Source organism: Myiozetetes cayanensis, unplaced genomic scaffold (genome assembly GCF_022539395.1).
Source record: "Myiozetetes cayanensis isolate MyiCay16 unplaced genomic scaffold, myiCay2020 scf5-8, whole genome shotgun sequence".
NCBI classification, from domain to species: domain Eukaryota; kingdom Metazoa; phylum Chordata; class Aves; order Passeriformes; family Tyrannidae; genus Myiozetetes; species Myiozetetes cayanensis.
This window is the reverse complement of record NW_026087742.1, coordinates 88,634,055-88,654,549: the sequence shown is the minus strand read 5'-3', so window position 1 is coordinate 88,654,549 and position 20,495 is coordinate 88,634,055. Positions and strand designations below refer to the sequence as shown.

At 35.0% G+C, this 20,495-nt stretch overlaps 1 protein-coding gene across 1 annotated transcript in view; it reads right to left on the bottom strand.

Moving 5' to 3' along the window:
• Positions 1–1,563: 1,563 nt before the first annotated feature.
• Positions 1,564–20,495, bottom strand: part of MRPS9 (mitochondrial ribosomal protein S9) — a 33,977-nt gene continuing 15,045 nt past the window's right edge. The window contains exons 3-11 of the mRNA XM_050333386.1: positions 19,733–19,795; positions 19,607–19,637; positions 17,724–17,803; positions 11,482–11,564; positions 8,748–8,823; positions 5,988–6,156; positions 4,174–4,282; positions 3,162–3,331; positions 1,564–1,764 (exon numbers count right to left, since the gene is read on the bottom strand). Coding sequence (XP_050189343.1) covers positions 1,673–1,764; positions 3,162–3,331; positions 4,174–4,282; positions 5,988–6,156; positions 8,748–8,823; positions 11,482–11,564; positions 17,724–17,803; positions 19,607–19,637; positions 19,733–19,795 — 873 coding nt within the window. The 3' untranslated portion in view covers positions 1,564–1,672. The remainder of the gene's footprint in view (positions 1,765–3,161; positions 3,332–4,173; positions 4,283–5,987; positions 6,157–8,747; positions 8,824–11,481; positions 11,565–17,723; positions 17,804–19,606; positions 19,638–19,732; positions 19,796–20,495) is intronic.

Below are 20,495 nucleotides of genomic sequence, written 5' to 3'. Positions count from 1 at the left end.
CGGGCAGCCTGTTCCACTGCTTGACAACCCTTTTGGTGAACAAATTTTTCCTAATATCCAATCTAAACCTCCCCTGGAACAATCTGAGGCCATTTCCTCTCATCCTATCACTTGTTGCTTCGGAGAAGAGACCAACACCCACCTTGCTACAACATCCTTCCAGGTAATTTTAGAGTCATGTATTTTGATTGAGATGAACTACCTTAGCAGCAAGAAACCTCGTCCAAGTTTACAGAGTATTCTCAGGAAACGGGAGTTAAAAAGAAGCACAGAGTGGCTTTGGAGAGTAAGGAATCACAAATACATCAGTCAAGGACGCATGCCCAGTTTCTGACCTTCTCTGTCTTAGTTCATGAGGTCTATTAACTTGCTGCACCCTCTTGAACGCTGCTTGGGAAAATAACAACCCATACAGATCAGTCAGAGTTGCTTATCACCTGCAGTGACGTGCTGGCACCTTTTGTGAGGTTTTAAGTTTTTGGTATCATCTACAGAAAACAAGCAGCAGCAGAAGTACTCTAGCACTTAAAAAAATCTGGCTGGGGAGGAAGAATTTAAAGTACTGAAGTTTGAAGGTGTCGTGCTGTTAAAACTACTGAGGTTTTTTTTTTCTGCTTTCTCCTGATGAGATGAACTTTATCCTCTTTTTTGCTCTAGCCCAGTTCCTACAAGACAGATGAACGATGTGCTCTTTCTTGAAAGTATTTGACTGCTGTCCCAGGAAGGAACTTGGCAATAAACCAAAACCTTAAGCTTTTGGATGAGTGCTGTAACCACTAATCTATTTTGGAAGGCTACAATTATAGACAGGAGGTGGGCAGCACTGTCATCACCTCCTGCTTCTGATTTTAAAAAAGAAAAGTTATGACTGTATTTGGCAAAGAGTCCAATGCTATCTTTGTGCATTAGCCATATTCGGAACACGCGTCCTTGATCAGGCCCCTTGAGATTTAAGGGGTGGAGAAGAGTATTCTAAAAGATTAACTTCAGCCTAATCCCTCCAGCTCTTTCTGCATTTGGGGGAAGAACAGAAAAAATTACTCCTCCAGAGGGTGATTCAGAGCACCTAAATTTAGGTACTTGCTCTGAATCACTCCCTACTTAACCTAGTGAAGCATCCTAGAGACAACTGATTCCACAGGCAAAGGTTATCCTCTGTGACTGTTCCTCTCTCAACGTCCCCTCAATTGTCAGTACCATTCTCACTAGCTTCTCAACTCCAGCAGAATTTAGGTGGGAAGTTGTCACTTATCCTCAGATACCTGTGAGGCAGAGAGAGGCATGTCAAAGATGTCCAAATACCTGGTTAGGAACTGCCTAATTTCAGAATTTAGATTGGTAAGTCATTAAACAAATATACTGATTTTTAGAAGTTGTAATTCACCAACAGTTCCATAAATCGTTACTGACTTCAATGAAGCTAAGATGCAAAGTCGGCACTCAAGCTGCTATTTTAGATTTAGCATTCTGGTAGATCACACCATGATTTTCCACAATTTTAAATAAATTTAAAGAAAGCTGTTTGTTGCTTTTTAAACAGAAAAAAACATAGAGATTATAATGGGAAAAAAAAAAGACTTTATTACTAAATATATTTATACAACAGTTTTAAATGATAAATCAGTATGTTTTGAAGTTTTGGTAGCACTCGTCATTCTTTAAATAGCCAGACTTATCGCTTTTTCCAGGTGAATTTCCGTCTGGCTCCCTCTTGACCAGGCTTTTTTCGTTCCTTCACACGTGGGTCAACCGTTAGTAATCCAGCTACAAAACACAGAAAAGCACTCGTTTATTTAGTGTTACTAGTTAATATTACAGGTATACTTCATGTGATGTAGCAGATTCAAGGCAGCCAATGACTCTGACTTTCACTAACAATATGAATTGTAACATCTAGAAGGATAGAGGTACAGTATAAAAACACACTGAAAAGAGTGTCATCATATCCTCTAACATTTTAACTTTTCTTTAGTAACCAAACTTTCTTCACATTTTCCTCTACAAACCACTAGAAAATAAATCTATAAAACATTATTTTATATGTATTCATAATGCTAGATCCTTTAGAGCAGTGGTCTCCAAACTCTTTTTGATCATTTAGTCCTCTCAGTAAAATATTTTTGAGCGTGCACTCCCAATATATGTATATTTATTAATTTGTAAATTATATGCCTTACAAAGTCTGAAATTTTCTTACTGAATCCCAATGGATCAGGTGGGGTGCACGTACCCCACTTCAGACACCACTGCTTTGGTGCTTTCAAAAGTATATTTGGCAGTGTCCAAAACATGTTCAGAAATATGCAGATCTCAGCGTAGACACCAAACTCATTAGGATGTCTGTTTACAAAGGTATTCCTAGCAAATCATACTTGTCAGTACTGAAAAGGTACAGTCAAAGAAACTTGTTGCAAAGACAGCAGCATGAAAATAGCTTTGGTTCCACGGATGCCAATAGAGTTAAAAAAATCACAGCTGTTCTGCCAGTAACACAGGCATGTATTCTTGCTACTAGTCCAGAAGAAGTGTAGTTAAAAGCTCACAGTTAATAACTCTGTATTTGCTGAAACAGTATGGCATCTTATCACTGAGAAGTATCAAATATTGCAATTATCTAAATAAATTGTATCTTATCCTATGTAACTTGTAAACACCAAATAACGCAAGAGTTGGAAAGAAGCTCCTTCAGTCTGGTTAGTTGCATTCTATGTGTCTATTCTCATTACTCTTTCTTCAAAACTAACCCTCCAGCATTTATGTTCAAGAAGAAAACTTTTTTAAACATGAACAAGATGCAACCAGCCAAGTAAAACAAAACACAATCTTCATACCTTACAGTTCACTAATGCCTGATCCAGACTTATTTACTACTGAATACACATTCATGTTTTGTGATTCTATGTTGAGGCAATATGAGCTGGTTAACAGACTTAAAAGAGGTCATGAACAGATGGAAAGACTTGAGAAGTCATCCAAAATGTACACAAAGGATGCTAGGAAACAAGTCAAAACAATCTATAAATAAATGCAGATCCCTTTTACACAATATACAAGGTTTCACTGGGATTATTTACTCAAATCTGATCCTTAATGATCCTTGTATTAATTCTGTTAATTACCAGAAACGCATTAAGAAACACTGAAATAATTTCAATTTGTACCTTGCCTCATGAATTCCACCTCCTTTTCTGTCACAAAACTCCTTAAGGCTTTTGCACAGGCTAAACGTATTGCTCCAGCCTGTGCAGATCTTCCTCCACCAGAGACTGTGCAAACTGCATCATGTTTTCCAATTCTGCCGAGAAACTGGAAAGGGAACAACAACTGTTCCCTGAAAAAAAAAATTAGGGAAATAAAAAAGGAACAAAAATAAATAAATGAAATAATGCAATATATTCATATGCATAAAGTTACATGCTAGGCACATTTCTTATCATCATATATACAAAAACACTTAACTTTCAGGCAGAGATCCAGAAGCATATTCGTATCTCATTCAAATCAATAAGAAATTAGCAGCTAGGAGCATATTCTGACTGCCAATGGTAAGTATTTTAAGTTCAGTTCTTCAATTACTTTTATTCTACTACTTATCTATAGATGCTAAGATCCATCAGCTCTCGATATTGAAACTGAACAACCTCTCCGTCTATCCTTGAGCTTCAAAACTACAATATAAAATAAAAATATGAGAAATCTTTTCTATATCAGACTGTGCACATCTTCCAAAATCTAAAGCTTTACATGAAGTGTCCCACCTTGCCTGCTTCCACTATGTTACTGTATGCCAGAGCAATTACACATACATACAATTTGCAAATCTCTTGGGAAAAATTTAAAGGTAATATTTATTATTTACCTTTAAAATAAACTGCCAGCCCTTTCTAGAGGGACTAAAATTTGAACTATTCAAACAGTCTTTGCTCTAGGTTTTTGCATTCCCTCAGAAAGGGAGAGGCAAGAAACACAGAGCAAGGCTTATCTATCAGTTCTTAAACTCCTGAAAATTAGAAGAAAAATGCAAGACACTTTTTCATAAAACAGATAGTTGTACAGAAACAAGAACAGAGAACCAACTTCATGGAACACACCACCAGCATATTATTGCCTGGCACTACTTTTGCTGGAATAATTTAAGTACAGTAAGAACACAGCATTTCATAGTGCTCTCACCTGTCCTGCAGCACTGGGAAGTAATGCAAAATGTCTATTCCATTCACTGTCATTTTTCCAGTCCCATTGTCATAAACTACTGCAGTAGCTCTTGCAGTTTTTCTTCTACCTAGAAGGAATTAAACCCAGACTATTATGAGGCTTCAATATTCTACAGAACTTCAAGTGATCAAGTAGTTAAGCAAATCGCAACACTTTCATACAGTTCAGCTGTTTGTTTTTGCATGCTGAGGTAACAAAAAAATGCAAAAAAAGACAACTATCTTTCAATATATTTTAACCAATGTTTATGAAGTGGGCGAGAAGTGTGTGTTGGGAGGATGTAGAGATAATGCTCTACCTCCTGTAACTTTAGTGGTTGAGGACACTTTCTTGACCTGGTGATGTCAGAGTAGATGAAAATACACAGTTTATTGAACTACTCCATTTACCATTAAGTACAATTTCTAGTAATATTAAAATACTTTATAAAATACATAAAAATGCACAGAAGTTCAAGAATACTCACTCGGTAAAGATTAACACTTCAATTACACTGATATAAGCAATAATATGCAGCATTAATACAGTTCCTCAGAAATTACTACTTACTGTTACTTCTCTTTAAGTGCAACAGTTTCAAGCTAAAACATGACAAACCGTGTGTTAAAGTGTAAGACCAACTTCCGTTAGCACACAGGAAGCAATCCTTCTGATAAATGAATTATGAAACAAATAAGACATTTTTCTTCATGTTGGGGCTTATGAGGCACAAACAAGACTGGTTTTGAACTTATTAAACCTGGTGGCTTTTCTTAAATAACATGGGTTGCATGCTTATCAAACTTCAGTAACTACTGTTCTGAAGATACTACTGAAAACCAGTGTGAATTCAATCACAGTTCGGTGGTCTCACATCTCTTTGTTGTCATGTAATCTGGAAGACAAGCCAGCTAGAGCAAAGCTCTCTTGCCATTTTGCTCCTCAAATTCTCTGTGACCTTTGTTCTTATTATCATCTGCTGCTTATGTGTCATCTCTAAGATTCCTCTTAAATGTACAGCATAAAGCGTGTGTGCACACATGCTTTGTCCAGAAAGTCATGGGTTTCCTATACATGCTGTTGCTACATAATTTTTCTATGCAATCATTCGTGTATCATATCCTTCTTCAACTATATGTCCCTCCACTGAAGGCATAAGCAGACTGTGTTTAGAAGACAGAGGCCTTCACAGCTTTTCTCTAACATCCCCTCCATCTCAATATCAATGACCAATATCCATCTCTGTCCCATAATGTTTAGGAATTTCCTCTTTGCATTTTCCTATGCTGTTTCTAAATATTCAAATAACTTCTTATTGATTCTTTGCATCTTCAAAATTCTCCTTCGTTGGACTGCCTACAAAAATCATGGTAAAGGTTACTGAGTGGTCCAAGTATGCCATTTTTATACTAAGCAACAACACTGTTACATCCATGGAATTCTTCACATGTGTTTGTGCTACCTCAATCCTCTGCCCTCTCTGTTCAACAGTCAATTAAAAAAAGTCTTTTTGTATCCTACAACAAATATCACAACAGGGTCCTCTCTACAGAGGTATCACTGTACAGAAATAGAGGTAAAACCAGTTGATAGAATCTGGGTCAAAAAGCTGCACTTTGTTACCAGACCGTGTCGTAACTTGGTATGCCACAACATCATTAACAACTATACATGCAGTATAAACATACAGAATGAAGTAGTGACTCTTTGAGCAATGTTGTACGTACCAGAAAGAAAGCAATGTGAAGATGAAAAATATTCTGCATTGTTACCAGTCAACTTGAAATTATTACCTTCACTGGTGCTGAAGGCCACTCCTCGCTCATCATACTGCAAGGGCTCAATAACTACCTTTTGCATCTGCACAGGAAGTTCTTTGGAAAACTTCTGTATATACTTCTCCTCGATGTCACTACACGGCAAATCCGCCAATTTTTGTAGGAGCTGAATAAATCTCGAATACTGTAAGACAACAAGACTTCATTAAAGGACGCAAATGTAATTGCATTTGCTAAAACTTTCTATTTTTATATAATGGATCTTTCCTACTTCACTTTTATTGATGATTTCTGACAAGATGACACTTTTGCACCTACATGCTGATTTAAGAACAGCATGCAGTTGCATCATTTTCTGTGTAACTAAAGACAACTAGCTCTTTCTTCAGGTAGAAGTGAAACTTTAATTGAAAGCGTAACCAACACCTTCATAATAAAGGATTTTGTATTAGAATGAAGTTCATCTGACTTTTAAAAAGAAAACATTGGGGGAGTCAATTATTTTATTACTGTTTTATTAAAATGGCAAAATGAGAAGATCTTCACCTGATTTTCAGTAAGTCAGCATATTCTCTGACTAGGAAATAATTTTATTTCACTAAACTGAACCTCATAAATGATTATATTTCATAATATATACTGAAAATGCCTACCTATCTATCTTTGGCTGTTCAAGCTGAGTTACTTTAATGTTTATGATTTCCTTTAAAACTGAACAATCAAGCTATTTAAAAATTCAAGAGATACTTGACTTAAAGGGCAACCTCTTGAAATAAATTATCTTTTGCTACTGTGTGGTTCTCCTTCCCCCTTACGCCTCCCTCCAAAGTTCTTCAACATGTGATTAAAGAGTACACACCTCTGTGTTAACCCATTTGTGCTAAAAGCTGGGATGTCCTGTTATGAAGCGTTACTGCCAGGAGCACCAGACAGCTGTCACCAGATATAAAGGTATGATAACATCAAAAATGGATTTTTCTTATAGGTATCATAACCTGATTTTTGAAGGTTTTTCTACTTACAAGTGATTATTAAAAGTATTTTTTCTTCTCTATGTTACCAGAGTCTCCTGCACAAAACTACTACTTTTCTTGTAACTTAACAATAGGCCTTGGAACTCTGACATCTCTTGAAAACTACTTCTGTCTAACTATGCAACACAGATGTGTAAAGCCTTTACAGAGTGAAAAGGAAAAGAAAAAATCAATACCTCTGATTTTAAAAATGCAAACACCACAGAAAATTTGAAAGAAGTGGCAAAATATACAAATTTGAGCAGGTAAGACTGGGAACTTATACTGAGACATTTCAAATACGCTTAAGCAATCTTTGTTCCAATAGCCTGAGGCTTTGTGGTTTGACACGCGAGAGGCCAGTAGGTAAAAAGGTTTGGTATTGTGTTTTTGTTGGTTGGTTGGGGTTTTTTTAAGTTAACTGCAATCTACTTTTACAGATGTAGAATGTACTAAAAGCAAGCAGCTAAGAACACCAAACAACGTTTGGTTGTACAACTAGACCTGGCACTGTGAGAGGAAAACAGCCAGGAGCTACTGGAAACAAGGAAGTCATAATGGCTTCTACTGTGAGCAAGACAGAGAAGCTCTCCTGGGTATTATCCAAGGCGGATAACTTACAACAGCTACTTCTAACTTATGCTTATGGACCACAATCTGCTTGAGACCTTTTCACATCCCCCACAGACAAGGAAGCCATCACATGCTACTGTTCCAGATGACAAGTGAGCAAAGGGCACGCTTGCTGCTGTTATGCTATTTTTGCAGTGAAGCTGTCCACAGGACAGAAAAGATTGAGCAACACTGCTTCTAGGTGAGAAGACACTTAGGATGTTCACACAAATAGAGTTATATTCTCTGGTACTGTCACATTCCAAAAGACAACTAAGCTGGCCACGTAGACTGAACCTGCTGTTACAACATCCGACTCTCTTCAAGGGACTGTAGGGAAAAGCTCTGAATGAGAAAAAGGTGTTTGACTATTAGGATGAATAGTCTTATTCCCAGAGACAGATGTAAAAAAGGACTCCAAATCTAGAGAGTGATAGAGTTTGCAGGGGAAACTGCGAAACTCTCCTCTCTCCCACCTTACTCATAACAATGAGAATATAAGAAGAGATATCTGTATCAAACCACAGGTCTATACAGCTTTGTATCTTGTTTCTGATTTGATTCCATAGCAATTCACTAAGAAAAAGGAGTCCTTATTTCTGATAAGTCCTCTCTGATTCTTTTATCATTATCATGTCACCCTTCAGATTAAATAATCAGACACTCTGTGCAGGTTTATTATTATACAAATCCATTGTCTTTCTCATCTTGAATAATTACCCCTTCTCTACAATAAGTAACAGAAGTTCTAGCCCTGTCCGTTTTTCATCTGTAACTACAACAAATGACTATTTATTTCTACTATAAGTGCCACTATACCCCATTCCTGACTAAATAATTAGATGACAAGGAACAGGTGCTTTAGGCCTCAAAATGTTAGCACCAGAATAAAGACCTAAATTATGTTAGTAACAACCTAAACCTCTTAAGAGTTCTGTGCTGCGCTGGATAAAAAAAACCAACACAGGTCACTTTAGGCCAACCTGAATGTGACAGTGCTATGAACATATACAGAGTTTATCAGAAGTCAGCAAACTCTTTTGAAGTGCACCTGTTTCTACATGGTATTTTTTCAGTATCCAGAAATGCACCCAGAGTCCGTACTTTTAATACACAGGCCTCCATAAGATTAGAAAGATTAATTACTTACCTCATCATCTGACAGTTTTTCTAGCAACATTTCTTCCAATTCAATCTTAGTCAGCCATCTGCTGCCAGTCAGGTTTCTGTTTAAAATATCACATATATATTCTCCCTTTAATTAACCATGCAATTAGAGTTACATCACAAAAGACCACACATACAGTCAGTCTTCGTTCAGAAATACATTTTCCATTACAAATGAATACGGATCACATTCCTATAGTAAACATGAGAAGGCCTACGTTGATTTTAAAAGATCTGCCTTTTGAAAGGGATGGTAACTTCATCTATTGAATTAACCACATGAACATTATGAGTATCAGTTATGCATTATTCATATGACTGAAGTCTGAGAATGAGCTACAGTAATATTGTAATAGTAAGTGATCTTCCCCACAACTCAGTACTTTTAAAAGCCTGCAGCGAGGAAAAATTTGGTTCACCAGCAGCAAAGAACAAAATCAAAGGCAAAATGCTAAATTCAAATTCTTTTGCCTCTGGTCTTTACTTTTCTGATCAATACAAAGAACTGGACTAGCAGTAAGCATAGTCAAAGTACTAATGCAGCAATGACACCCTGTATTCTGTCTACTGTGTAATCTTGAGCTGCTCAGCACAGAAACTGCGCTGTTGATAACAAAAGCAGAAACTATCAGAAAACAGCCTCATACAGAAATGCTAACAAAAACTAATCTTTGAAATAAAACTGAAATATATATAATATGAAGTGATGAACTAAAGAGAATGCCACCACAAATATACACACCAACATTATCAGATAAATTTAAGGCAAAAATGTAACCAGTTTCTTAACTCTTCAGGTAAGAAGCATTTTTAGAAACCACGTTTTCAGTAGCATTAAGGAAGCTACATGATTCAGTAAAATACTCCTTCTGAGGAGATTTTAAGTAGTATTACTTCTTAAGCATGTATTTTAATGCTTTTCTGAGTCAGGACATGAGAAATGTTTATTTAGAAACAATGCTGATTTTAACAGTAATTTTAAAAACCTTCCAATCCTGACAGACTCAAGTATATACTTACATTTACATATTGCTACTTCCAGTGAAGTCAATGAAATATTTTCACATGGAAAACTATAAACTTGAAGTAGTTCAAGATGAGGTCCTAACCCTACAGTTAATATTACAGAATACATGTGAAATAGATTATTTTCTGGGGAAAAAACAAAGCAAAACCAACAATAACAACAAAAAAAATATATCAAAAAACTAGCCCAACGACCCTCTACCTGCACTTACTAATCTCAGAGGAAGTACCATACCCAGCGTGCAAGATAAGTCTCAAAAATCCTTTAAATTCTCTGAGGTTTTACAAACCTAACAGGGAAAAAACCTTTCATCTCTGACTAGCTTAAGGTCATTTTTCACATCAGTAAATCCACTGGCTGAGCTCTGTAAGGAGTCAGGTTATTTTTCAGCAGCATACACCAGGAAACTACATTCATTTGTTCTCTTGTCTGCTCCCAAGCTAACATGAATCTCTAATAAAACATTCTGTGGGTCACAGGACACTATTTACATCATGAAGAAACATGAACTTCTGTTATTTAAGAAATTGAAATTATCTCAGCAAATTAATCCTTTATCTTCCTAACATAAATAACAAATGGCTGAAATTAAGAAGTGACAAACCAAAATGACGTGCAACTGGAGCAGTGCATAAATCTGGCTGCGCATAAATCCGAAGAACCATGGCAAGAACAGATTAAAAACAACTTGGGACAGTGAAAAAAGTAACCATACAGAAAAGCAGTAAATGCCAAAATCAAAACCTCCTTACTGTAATAATTTCTTTAAAAGACTTGTTTAATTTACCACTCTAGTATAAAATCCTTGCAAGAAATCTCAAAAAAGAAAATCAAGAATACAGTCAGAGGAAAAACAGTTCTTAAGCATATACTCATTTCAGAGACAATCCTGACTACAGGTACTAAGAAACTAACACCTATAGATCTCCACTAGCTTGCTCTCGTTAACATGGATCTTTTCTGTTCAGTGGCTAACTAGCTAAAGAGCTTGTGCATACCAGAGAAAAACAGAAAAAAAGAAAATAAATTCAATTACTAATAATGGTGATAATTAAACAAATACAACAAAATAAGCTTTTCTAAAATTACTAGTTTTTGATGACTTATCTGTTCAAAGCCATTAGAAGAAAAATTGTAACATCAAGTATTTTGATACTCTTCAACTTAAATACTGTAAGTTAAAATATTCAAGAAATGTAATTAAAGGCTATTGAAGAGCTCAGCTTTAGGCCTTAGGATTTTTTCATCAGAAACAACTTATTTGGTATTTCAAAAGCCCTTGTTTTCTTATAAAAACTTTAGCTCCTTTTTTCAAAATCCTTTAATAAAGAAATAATTAGAAAAAATTGCATACGGAAACAGAATTCTGGAGATTTTCTATTTATTTTCAAATCACATTTCAGAAACTTTGTAAAGGGAAGAATATTGAAAAGAGCAGGGAGAGATTAAAGAATAAGAGAAATAGGTGGGGTTTCCCTGCTGTACAGTGAGAAGTGAGTGCTCCACACACACCTGCTAAGACTTTTCAACTTGAAATTACCACACAAAATATTATGCAGAGCAAAAGTCTGAAAATGGGTTTGTGGAATAAAAGGTAGGTACGCTGGGGAAACTACAAGAAGTGTCAATACAACATACTAAACCCCACTAAGATAACTACTATCAATATTCATTCTAACTGGAGGCTTACCTTTTTTCCTTCTGAAGAGGAAGGTCTTGAGCTATCAGCTGGTCTTGGTACTTCTCAACATTCAGCAGTTTTTCATATGTTTCCTTAGGTGTATATGGAAAAAGTATTTAAATGTAATTTTTCCACTTAATACTAAAATTTTGTTATTTAAAACACAAGTTTATGTGGTTTTACTCTACAAACACTTCAAACGTGGAAGTCAGAAAACAAGTAGAGCTTGAGGAAAAAATTCTCATATGCAGTTCAAAGTAATTAATTTTGAATGTTGCAAGAGTGGTTTTTTGCCTTCTTACATACGCTTGTAAGAAAAAAAAAAAGGTTCTCAACTGTATACAGAAAGGCAACTACATTTGTATAACAGATGCAACTCCAAAACACACTGCACGATAATTTCATCAGTGCATCCACACTTTAGTCTGACTTACTCAAAATACTGACAAGGTTTAAAACTTCAATTAATTTTATTTATTTTAAGATTTTTGTACATTTAGAGTGTCAGTTTTTACTGGTGGTCTGCATTAGTCAGAGCTCCTGGCACCCCTGGCATGTCCACAGGGATACAAAGTTGCACATTTATCATAGAATTTATCACAGACTTTCTGTTCTCTCAAATGCACAGCTATACTTATCCTGAATTTTCAGTATTTTTAAACTGTTTCCTCAAGATCCTTAGCTATGTTATTATTTTCAAACAATACTGTGACAGCAATTTACCACTTCAGGAAAAGAAAAAAACAAAAGAAGAAAATATCCCAATATGTCATAGTAAAAGGATTACAAAAGAAACATGTTTTACATGAAGTATTTTCATGGGGTTTTTTTCAGTATAGCATCTAAAACTCTGAATTACAACAATTCAAATCCCAAGTTAAATAGAAGTACTTGGAGAAATAATTATAAATTATATTGAAGTAATAGGATGGTTGTACTACAATCAAATACTTATATACCAAATAATTTACTTCCACTTAGAAGTGAAAATAGAAAGCTTATAGCCACTTTCCTATACCGTATTAATATGAGTCTTAGCAAATACTAGAGAGAAACTAGTGTAAGAGTTGGTGGGGACAAGGAACAATGGTTGGGGTTTTTTTCCTTTGTATTACTTAGAACAAAACAGTTAAAGAAGAAACGTGAGACAGCTCTGTATTGTATTTATATAAATTAACTACCAAAATACTAATTCTTAATGTAATACTGGGATTTGCAACAGGAAGCAGTGAAATTTCTGCAACAGCTTTAAAAAAAAACCCCACTCAAAATAGAAGCCCCTTGCTTAGTTATAAATTCCTATTGTTCAAGCTGATTTGTTTGTTACTATAAAATACACCTGCACATACACTAAAAATATTTGTACTTAAAGTGTATGAACAAATAACAGATTGTTATCTAAGCTGCACTCAAAGCACTTTAAAATAGAGACAATTCACAAAAGTCTCTGATGCAGGTCACTGGTGACATTTTTAACGACAAGTATTTTTTAAATAATTTTGCAGTCAGAAATCTTGAAGTATAAAATACACTTTTGAAATAGCATGAGAACTCATACATTATAGTAGTACATCTTTCAGATACCCTTTATTTTCCACGAGATAATGATATCAGATAGAAACTAGGAAAAATTTTTAACTTTAAAAAAGTCTTCTTATCCTCAAATGCAGGAAACATCATATAAAAGAGCACAAATCACATTTTCAGTATTTCCAAACCTCACAAATATAACTGTTGTTCTCGAAGACAACAAGACACGGTACCACTACTGTGGGCAAGATTCATCCCATGTCACTAATAATAAGAGCTGACTCTTAGGCTGCAAAAATTATTGCCTACACATTGCACAGACATGGTTTGTGTTAGAGGGCATGAGGTGTGTTTGCACCAAGCAATTTTTAGGCATCTGTAGTTGAGACATGGAAAAGAAGTATAGAAGCTTCTGCTTGGGACTGTAAAGGGAGGGAAGAAAAAGGGAAGGACAGTTGTGTCTGCCTCAGCTACCTGGAGAGAGCTCAGTTGGAAGTCTCAGAGATTCATTCCTGCGAGCTCCATGCACTTCCACATTTGGAAGAAGTCAAACTAGGCACGAAGATGACATTTTGGTGTCAGAAGAGGTACTGGGGTACTAGGTCTTATAAATAATGTATAAGGAGGTTTCTGACTTTGCTGTTAGCCTCTTGGCTTACCTCTTGCCCTTCTAAGGCAAAGGGTGTCACCATCCTACCTGGCAAAAGCAGTCTCCTGCCTGCCTCCTCACAAACACTCACCTCCAATACATTCTGGCATATAGATTCATGTACTAGAATGGTCAGCAAAAAACTAAACACAACTATACGTCTTTAAAAAAGGACACGGGGAGGTAATCACATTTAGTATCTTAGGACAGACTAACTACAGTCAGAATTGCTTCCAAACAGCAACTGAAGTACTTTCAGGTAACACAACTCAAGCTAAAAGAAGACTTAAAGATTTTGTCATATTTGGAAACTACTGATAGATACGGGCAAATAAAACGAGATATGGGTTGCCAGCCACTACTTTTTAGCCTCAGAAATTCATGGTTACAATGACAAATAAATCTTTACAACAGCTGGAACAGTATGACTTTCCTGAAGACCCTCCCTAGGTTCCCAAAGAACACCAACACTCCATAGCACATTTAAGTTTTTAAGAATGTGCAATTTTAAGAATTAAAATGATCTCTTTAAACTGTTCTGGTTAAATTACAGCAATCATGTCTATTCAGACAAAGAACCCTTTACACAGGAGATGAAGTCAAACAACATTAAAAAGCAGCATTTTAAAATAATTCCAAGTGTAAGAGAAATGCTAAATATAATTTCCTACATATCTCTGGCAATGAAAGTGGACTTGCATCTCTTATGAAATAAAATTTTGAAGTACTAAAAAAAAAAAAAAAATTAATGCGTGTATCTAATCTCTGTATAGAGATGAAGCCAACAGACTGAAAGAACTACTCACGTGTGAAGTAAAGTATGTGGATGAGCCTTTGCAAAATCAGGAATCACATGTAATGCCCAATAATTTATCTGACAAATCTTCACTCCCCAATGGCTAAAGAAAGCTTCTGGAGACACACTTGCTTTTTCAAAGCTGGCAGGTGAAGATTTTACTAATCACTTGAGGATTCAATAGTCCAATTCATGACTGTACACATCTGTGTGTCTTGTAAACTAAGCTATTACACAATCAAAATAGCTGATTTTACAAGATTGGCTATGTACTGAAACGCTTCCATTTCTAATAGAGAGATCAAATTTCAGATCTCTTCAAGGATACTCTCTTGTTAAATAATAAACAATTACTTTACTCTGCATAAAAAAATAGGGAAGAAATTAGCAAATGAAACCTTGGAGGAAGAGATTTTTGTGGGGGAAAAAGATTATATTAACATTTTGGTTAAAATATGCTGCAGAGCCCACATTTTACCTCAGTTTGCACTTTTGTTTCTTCTGTTTTTGAGTTCAGCATATACTTTAAGAGTTTCTAGGTTCTGGTTTATGTAAGAGTTAAAATGCTCTATTTTTAAGCATTTATCTCAATCCACAACCACTAAAAAAGTACGAAAATCACGATTGCATGGAATTACTATTTTGCTATACACAATGGCATGAAGAGACCATTTTGTCTTTTTCTGCCCATTACAAAAATACATTACTCTAAAAAACTTTTAAGTTAAATGATGATCAAGTGTACTATCAAATGTTTGTGAAATGGTGTTTCATCCAACAAACATTCTTCTGTGTATCATAAGAAAAATAAATTGTTCTTTTCCCCGCACTTAAACTTTATTCAACAAGCAGAAAATAGACAATAATGCATCTAACAAATATCCCGTATGAAAGTTCATTTCATACTGAAGGAATAACAGCATGTATATTGGCAGTTATAATACATATAAATATACAGTTTATTTTCAGTGAGTGGATTTTTATTAACATTAACTACACAATAATGCTATGACTAGTTATATTACTAACAATTAATAAAATTCAAGTTCCAGGTGGGTGTATGTAGTAATTAATGGCATACAAGTTTAAGCTAAATATTACATTCATCTGGTTTATTAGATTTAATATGGCAATTTAAAGGACATCCTCAAATAGAATTGATTACTAACACTAGGTTGTATTAACATACAACTCTTTTTCCTAGCCAAATTAATTAGCTTTGAGACTTAAAAATATATTTTGTTAAATACACGTTATTCTAATAAGAGGTAAAAACAATGTTGGGAATTTCATGCAGATTTTGGCTTTTGTTTGGCCAACTAAAAAAACCCTGTTAAACCACACTTAATGGATTTAGGTTTACAGAAGCCTAGTTAATGAAAATATTCAGAAACAGCTGAAGAACACTCAAGTATCGTATACTAATGAAAAATGCATTTGTCAAGCTCATTTGTTTGAAGGTGGTTGCCACACTCTTAGAAACAAAATGCGAACTATGCTTCCAGAGACTTCCAAGGCAAGCTTACATACTCTTTCTAACTGCTAGGAAGAGCTAAAAATAAACTTGTGCTCCTTGTAAAATTTGTAATTTCTTCATTATGATGGAATGCAACAAACATCTTGCCCTTGGGTTGCTCTGTTTCAGCCAAAACAAATGCAAATGGCTTGTCAGATGACAGCTGTTTGATAAGGCTCCTCTACAAGACCTGCATGCTTTACTTTTTTCCGTGAAACTTGGGATGAAAGGCAGAAGGCAGGAAGAGAATTAATGTAGCATACAGTCTAAAGGCAATGCTACAACCGTGATTAAGTAGAAAAGTTAAAAGGCACAGATTTTCCACAGCCTTGCTGCGTGCAACCCATCCGTGTAACAAGTTGACAGGCCTAGCGCGTCAGCTCCATCATCCTCTCCGACAGCTAAAACGCAGCATTGCATCCCTTTTCAGAGAAAATTTGCGTCTGCACCATGAAGCGTTGTACATTATTTCTTAGCACTGCAGGGGGCTCAAGTCCATATGGAACCTTCACAAATATTACCACAGATCAAACCAGCGGCGTTTCGAGGCAGATTTGACATACCTATTTAAATGAACAGCAGGGGTCCTCGGGCTGCCTCGGGCTGTGCAGGAGAAAACCTCTGTGGAAAGCCTATGCTGCAGCTCCATTACTCAGCAAAGACACACTCTACATTTATCATTCATTTCATTTCTGCCAGGGCAAGAAGCTCATTTGCCCAAGGTCAACAAAAAAAAAAAAAAAAAAAGGGGGGGGGGGGAGTGTTTTTTATTTTATTTTTATTCTCCCAAAGAAACAAATGTACCTGACAAGTGGGGATTTTGTCCTTTGGATACACAGAACACAAATAAGTATCAGATAACTCTAATAAAAGCACTATACTCAGTAAAGCTGTGAGAACAGAAAGTTTGGTTTTTTGACAACTGACTAACCACAGAACTAACTTTTTAAGGCTATCTAACAAGGAAACAAAATCTGATATGAATTTCCAATTAAATATTTCTGCATACATTATTAATGCTTTTGTCTTCTGTAAGTACATGTAAGAAACACAAACGTCTTTCTATAAACTCTCCTAAAGACGTAGATAATGCTTGTGCCATTGATGGTCACAGATATGAAACATCTGTTCATAAAACCATGTTAAGACTCAGGGTCTAGTGATGTTCTATTAGCTACAGTTTTTTTCATAAAGGTAAAAGATGCAGATCCTTTACCCCTGGAACCATGCTAATCAGAAAAAGCCTCAAGTTTGCATGAATGGAACCATCTTAGAAAAATCAATTAAGCAGTTTAAATGCAAATTTTCTTCACACTAAATGTCAGTACAAATAACATTTCCTATAGCTTTGCCCTTCAAGGAAAGAAAAAAAATCCTATTTTTTATTCTACAATGAACTTTGCTGGAACTAGCCATTTTTATTGTATATACATTCCTCACTACTAGCCTTATGCTACCAACCAGATAGAGCCTACAAAAAAGTGTTCAGACTATTCAAACCCAGTCCATAGCCAAAACTGTAAAGTAAACCAAAAATTAAAGCAAGAACTATTATGTAGTGTGTTCTCTTAAATGTGACATAAAAATGCTCATAATAATGGATATTGTGACAGAAAAATATACATTGCATTTAACTTCAGTGGTGATATTATGACCTACTGTGAAAACATAACTAAAGTGAGGACCTCCTGACAGGCATCTCTAGAATAACATATACTTGACTGGAAGCTGACATTATTTATTACAGATAACATACTTACATGCATTAATGAATAATATGACTGCTTGCCAGTATAAAAGAGAAAGTGAAATGGTCGGCCATCTTCTCCCCACTGTATTTCTAATGGAAAGCAAGATTAAACAAGAAAGCAATATACAATCACTTAAAAAAAAAATTCTTTATATTTAACTGCAGTTATAAACCTCTTTCATAATACTGATTACCTTTTTGAATATCAGAGAACAAAGACATTTTATGAGTGTTCAACCTATCTGAAAATACAATGATTTAGTCAATCTTGTATAAAGCTAATCTCCATCTGTAATTATAACCAAATATTTAACATAACGTTTCTAAATATAGTTGTACACAAGGGAATATCTCATGTACAGCTTCAACTTTCAAAGATTGTATAGGTGGTATTACGGATGAAAGTATACATTTTAGAGTAGAAAGAAGTACACAGTAAGAGACAACTGCAATCTACATAATAATTGTGAGAGATGAAAGATTAGCAGCTCTGTAAAAAAGCAAGTTTTTTATTATTGTAATATGTCTAAGCTAAACTAAGTACAATTGTCTTTTGTGAGCATCCACCATGTTCAGAACCTTGGTGATTTTAGAACTTGTTCATGTTACTTGGTATATTTACATTTGGGATATTTAAATGAAAACACCTATCCTATAGTTTACAGAATTAGTTCAGCAAGAAAACAAACATTCCATATAATTCAGCCCATCCGCTTTCATTCATTACAAAATGTTATTTAAGGACAAATAAATTTCAACTCTGGAAAAAAAAAATCAGACTTAGATTGTATGACAAAGATCTCTTCCAAATAAAGAAAAATTACAAAAATAAAAACTGAGAGTTTTTTACAAATTGAACTGTAGAGAAACTCCCAGCCATTTTATCCAGTAAAGTTCAAATGAAGCCAGCTATAAGCTATAGGCAAAGGTAAGACTCTAAGAACCTGTCTGATAAGCATGATATGTATTGGATTGGAACGTTAAGATACAATACAGTAGAAGTTGAACGTAAAGATGCAAAACTTATCAGAACAGAAGGAGTACAGGGAACTTTTACCCACACATACTACTAGTGGACTGTGTGAATTTCCATGTATGCGGCTGTGAAAGCATATTTTGTTGCAATTATTGTTCAGGGAACATTCTGAAGTAGAAACTTAAGTTTATAGCTCAGTGAATATAGAATTTCCCACCTGTGCTACTAGTTAATACTAAATGCTAATCAAAAATGGACAATGGGTTTTGAAATTATCTTTTCAATGTTTTATGTAAAAATAATGTGTCAGTTTTAGTGAACTGACCAACATATTGGCATATCACTGACAATTGTTACTTCACACGGTGCCTCAGGAGCAAGACCAAAGACAGCATGGGCAGAAATGTAGGGTTAGGACTTTCAGGCCAAAGACCTGATTGGGAGTTTCCACTCTCCCTATTCTCTCAACTAGCAATTTCAAAGCTGCATTTTCTAATCTTTTAGAGCAATAAAGTTACCAGGAAAACTTTTAGTTTAAAATAGTATTAATGAAGTTTAAAATAGTATTAATGAATATTTTATGGATGTGATAGACAGTTCTGACAAAAAGCTACTGAATCCAAGAAAAGGTTTTCCCATGACTTCAACATCATCCTACTTATTGTTTATTTTTAAACAATGAAAACCATTTATCTTAGTCAGTTAACATGATTTCTGAGAAGACCACTGGTATTCCACAACCCAGCAATAATTTTTATCCTAAAATATAGAATATCAGATTAGACTTTTATTGCTCTTGTCTTGGCAATCATTAGAATACAGGGAAAAGAATAAATCCATAAAAATAAGAAATTCTATACATGCAACAATTCTAATACTTAGAAATAATAATACAAAAAACATCTAGGAACACTTACTTCTCTGCTCTGGAAAAATTTCCCTAGGATGCTGTCAATAAATAAATAAACAAATATCAGCAAAAGTAAAACATTAGTCAAAATATCATGCTGTTGTTATTCAGAAAAGCAACAAAAAAATCCTACCTTCATCATGGGTCTGGCTTGTTTGTCGAATAAGCCAGAAGGAAAGAGATAGGCAATAGCTCTCTGAAAACAAGGAAAGAGATCTTGTGATTTTTTTTCTCCACAAAATCATCATCAAAACATTTCGTAAGTACTTTCTTATGAAGAAAAAATAGTGTTAATTTTTGTACAGTTAATGCTAAAGGTAACCAAATCAGTAAGAAAGAATGTCACATATGTGCTGTGCTGAAAAGGAAAGCACATAATTTCCTCTGGAACCCTCAATAAAAGTAAAACCTCATTCTGTAGGCTGTACTCTAATGCATCAGAATGAGTAAACTTTCTTCTGCAAAGTTTAGTTTTTATAGAATGCATTTATCAGAACTTATCAGAACTACTCCAGTGCAAAGACCACCTTTATACACAGTGATTTTCCTCTAAAATATCAAATGCTGTGACTCTGAGAGGAAGGCCCAACATCTATTTTTCTTTCTGAAAATATCAGTGCTTGTTAACAGTGCCTACTGACAGACCAAGCATAGAAGTTTTATTTAAAGCAAGAGGAAAAAGCCAAATTTTATACATGTAAAATCCCAGTTTCTACAGTTTCCAGACATGCTTTCCTCGAGTCTAAAAAGCCGTGTTTGCTGTGGCAGTAGAAGATATTTCACATAGCCTAAATAAGCATTTCATTGATCACTGCATTTGGAAACAACTGTGAATCACTAAAAGAAGAAAGACTCTTAAATGACATCTTTCTTTTCCTTAGATACCTAAAGGTTTG